General features: G+C 37.3%; 1 protein-coding gene across 3 annotated transcripts in view; it reads left to right on the forward strand.

Moving 5' to 3' along the window:
- LOC108951042 overlaps positions 1–4,057 on the forward strand; it is an 11,847-nt gene extending 7,790 nt beyond the window's left edge. Inside the window, exons 1-5 of one of the 3 annotated variants that reach the window (XM_026835108.1) lie at positions 1,412–1,603; positions 1,785–1,943; positions 2,125–2,304; positions 3,136–3,456; positions 3,639–4,057. In XM_026835108.1, coding sequence (XP_026690909.1) covers positions 1,501–1,603; positions 1,785–1,943; positions 2,125–2,304; positions 3,136–3,456; positions 3,639–3,886 — 1,011 coding nt within the window. In that variant the 5' untranslated portion in view covers positions 1,412–1,500 and the 3' untranslated portion in view covers positions 3,887–4,057. Of the gene's footprint in view, positions 1–1,411; positions 1,604–1,784; positions 1,944–2,124; positions 2,305–3,135; positions 3,457–3,638 lie in introns of those variants that run through there. The other 2 variants (XM_026835113.1, XM_026835117.1) reach the window with 2 other exon arrangements.
- The last annotated feature ends 150 nt before the right edge of the window (positions 4,058–4,207 follow it).

Consider the following 4,207-nt stretch of genomic DNA (forward strand, 5'->3'; position numbering starts at 1 on the left):
ATACTGACTGAGATAGAAATATACACAACCAACACGCAGATTTGAGAGGTACCGAGTTGACAGGCGTAGTTATTTCCCAACAAACGTTATGCACTGTATATAACACGCGGCAAATATTTATATTTAGATATGTTTAACTATATGCGATAATGTACTTACCTGTTTTTATTTACAATCCAAGAAAACATCAGGTCTTCTTATATATACTGCAAGTAGTCTAAACAACTTGAAAGTATTGTTACATATAACATTAGTTTTGTCCCGGACACTTCTTTAACCGCCAACTCGGGTCCTGTCTGTCGTACTCTGCTGGGAACTGCACTGAATGACTTAAATATAAAAAGTAACTAATTTAATATAAACATAATTTATATAGGACGTTGCACTTGACAACGCTCTTATAATATAAACTAACCGCTAACTACAAACATCAACCTAATCGGTCATAAATAAATGCAACGATTCTCCACAGTATACAAACGACCTTTCCTATACGCGCAACGAGAACTGATTCTACACACACAAAACCACGAGAAGGAAAACTCTCAGTGCGCGGCAAGTGACACGCAGCAATATGAGACCAGCCGCAGGGAACACAGCAACGTTAATAAAGTGCTGAAACAAGGCAATTGCAAACAGTGGACAAAAATGGTGAATACAAATATATATAATAATATGAGTATTCAAAAACTATTATGGGTATTTTTACTTAATAAACAAAATCGCCCGTTCGTATATCAGTTAAGGGACAAGCAAAATAGATTTACGGAATGTCCCATCTTACCACGAACTTAACTGACCCCTCCCCCCAATATTCACTCGATTTTTAACAAATATGTTATTGTCATACAGTAAGAGCTTTCTGGGTGGATTAATAATTGCACGAAACATCAACAAAATGATACACTTTTGCAAAATACTTAATGTCAAATAAAATAACTTAAATATAGATTACGTATTTGTTTCAAATTTGTTTAACAATTGAATGAAATCGTCATGCTAATTGGAATTACGTTGGCGACGTTAAACGAATTTACCTATACGTATATGGGATGCGTTAAACTTCCATGTAAATTGCGACTAAACAAAATTTATACGAACGTGCCGTTTGTGAGTCTGTTCAACGTGTAATTATTAAGTCGGTAACGTCTAATAGATTCTAATACTCCATCATTATGTGTATACCGTTCCCTTATTCAGCGAGATTGCGTTCCTTGTAATTATTCATACAGCTCACTATGTGTACAACGAATTTATATCGTGCGTTATTTGACAATTATGTACAACTCCTACCCAGTGATTATCAGTGGCATGTGTATAGTGTTCTAATAAACAATACTTCATGGAAATATGAGGAAAAAGGTTTGGACACAGTATATATAAAGATGAGTTCCATATAGTCAAGGCATCCACAATTCAAACACAACAAGAAGATATATAAAGAAGAGCAGAAAGACATCACGGAATTTAAAGAAGCAACAAGTACAAACGAAATAGAAGATGAAGTGTTTAATGATTCTCGCCTTAGCTGTCCTCGCAACCAATGCAATGGAAAACCATCGACAACTATCAGCGGTGTTTGAAGGCTCAGAACAAGCTTGCAGTAAGTTAAACTGACTGAACAGTGAATAAGTAATGGTTTATATGCAACACAATTGGTATGTTATTATTGACGTCATGAGGTTACTAGCTATAACACGCGTATTCGTTCAACAACCCAAATGGCTAATACGCACGGTTACGTACAAGATGAACTGTTAATTTTAACAACATATATTTTTTAGGTGATACATGTGACGATGTTTCTGTATGGTGTGGCCATGACAGAATGAAAGCGTTTTGCAACCACACAAATTACGTCGGGATTATCGTACGTGAGAAATGTGCCTTATCATGCGGTACCTGTCGACTTTGTCCTAATGTTGAACCTAGGTCATGCGGAGGTAATTATGGCATAAGCTTGAGTTGCATTTACTTTTATATAGACTGTTTTGCATTCGAGATACAATCTATTTGCTGTGCTGATTTTAAATATAGCTGGTGACGTGTATGCGCTAACTGTTACTACGAATTTGGCACAACGACCTTAATAGTTACGTTTAATCATGTTTTTCTTGAATATAGAAGAAGCAGACACCTGTCAAGACACGAATAAATTCTGTGCAACGTACCTCGCCCCTGCCTACTGCAACAACCATCAGTTGTCATTCCTCGTGCAAAGAGTTTGCAAGAGGTCTTGTGGGAAATGTCCGGTTAATAACTGCGCAAGGTCGTCCGTATCTAACCAAATAACATGCACGGAAGGTAAGGCCATACTACAAACGGTCCTATATAAAAAAAATGATTCCTAAACATTCACATTACAAGAGATCACAGATCTAATGCATGAGCACAATATAAACTAATTAGCATAGTATTAATTAACCCTATCACTACAATGGTCGACCGAGATCGATCAAAAACAAATCAAAAGTAACCAACAAAGCGGGTTTCAGTCGCCATTGGTGACTGTGGAGCCGTAGATAGATTGCATTTATTCGTGTATTCTAACTCATTAAACTTAAGACGTACAAGGATTGAAAGTTTGGTAAAGAATATGTGTAAATACGCTTTGTACAACTCCTGTACCATGTGCTGACATGTAAACTTACACTATAGTTAACCTTGTCGTCGCTTAAAGACTTTAGTTTTCGTGAATTTGGATAAACCGTAATCACGCAGTATTATAGGTAATGTTTGAAGTTAATGTTCTTCATGTTGTGGCGGCTGCATAATGTTTTATTGCGAGCGGTAAACTAAAAGAGCAAAGAAACGAGAGACGCGGTGTTTATACCGAAGATAACAATAGGAAAAAGGTTACGGTTCGGTGCACAGCACACGCTAATAGTGCGGTTTTAAATCTGAAAATTTAGTCTAAAAATTATAAATATATATTACGATTTGATTTTAATCAAGAGATTAAAGAAAAATGCTATAGCCTAATTGAGAATTAGGATAAGTGCGGAAAAATCGCCCTATCAGCAACAACAAAGTCAAGAACAACTGTTCGACGAAAAAGGATCTATATGACCACTACCGTGCTCAATAGTTAAATTTTAGACCTTTGCTTTTTTGTTAATTTTTTTTTTCTTATAGATTGTGCAGACATGGATGCCGAGTGCCAATATTGGGCCGATGTGATGAACTACTGCAGTCCAGCTTCTCTTTATAAAACATGGATGGAAACAAGGTGCAGAAAAAGTTGCAAGAAGTGCGTAAAATGTGGAGAAAGTGAACTTATCGCACCACCTGAGGCGGTAGAGGGACTTTTGGTAGCACCAGCTCGACCTTTGACTGAAGCAACTACTGAGTTGCCAACTACAAGTGAAATACCAGACACAACCACTGAGCCCCCAACAACAGTTGAAGCAGAAACCGCTGCGATTGAGGTTTTTACTGAAGTTCCAAGAGGTGCAGGTAAGCAAAGAAAATTTATCATCAAACGAACACGCCCGGTTTCTTATTACGAGGACATATAGCTGATTTCAAACAAACTTAAGTTTTTAAAATAAGCAAAAATATGACACGCTTTGTGCCTCATTTTATGTCCGATACCTATTTACAATATTTTTTTCTCATTTGTTTTAATTTTTCTACAGTCGGCTGTGACGTCCAATGTCGCAACGGATCATGCTCAGGGCAGGCAGAGAACTCGATTTGCGTCTGTGACAAGTCAGCTCCTGGAGTCTTATCACCAAGGTGCGGAGGTCAGTGCGAAGCCAATTGTGCAAGACCCGACGACTTCACCGGGCAGTGGGAAGTGTTTTGTACCGGAGAAATTGTGTGCACTTGTCACCCGACAGGCGATGTTGAAGCCGGGATACCAGGAGGAGCGTTGTGCAGATAATTCTTGCAAACTATGTATCATTCGCTCGTGACTGTGCAAACAAACATACCATTTTTAAAATGTGTTCCTGGTGTTCTTATGTGTATTGCCGTTCCTTTTTTTTTATTTTTTTATTGTAATCAAATCGGTAAAAAATTGAGGTTTAATAAAGAATACAAGGTGCAAAAGAATTACTAAATCATCTACAAGGGTAGAGTTTTGTAAAGTAATATAGCAAGAGCTGTGTTAACTTTAGCAAGATATATAATAGAGTGGCGAAAATGGGACACCTTTTCATTCCCTTTCTTGTCCCATTTGGTGGTAAACAAAGTACATTCAAAA

The sequence above is a fragment of the Ciona intestinalis genome, chromosome 1 (genome assembly GCF_000224145.3).
Source record: "Ciona intestinalis chromosome 1, KH, whole genome shotgun sequence".
Classification (NCBI taxonomy): domain Eukaryota; kingdom Metazoa; phylum Chordata; class Ascidiacea; order Phlebobranchia; family Cionidae; genus Ciona; species Ciona intestinalis.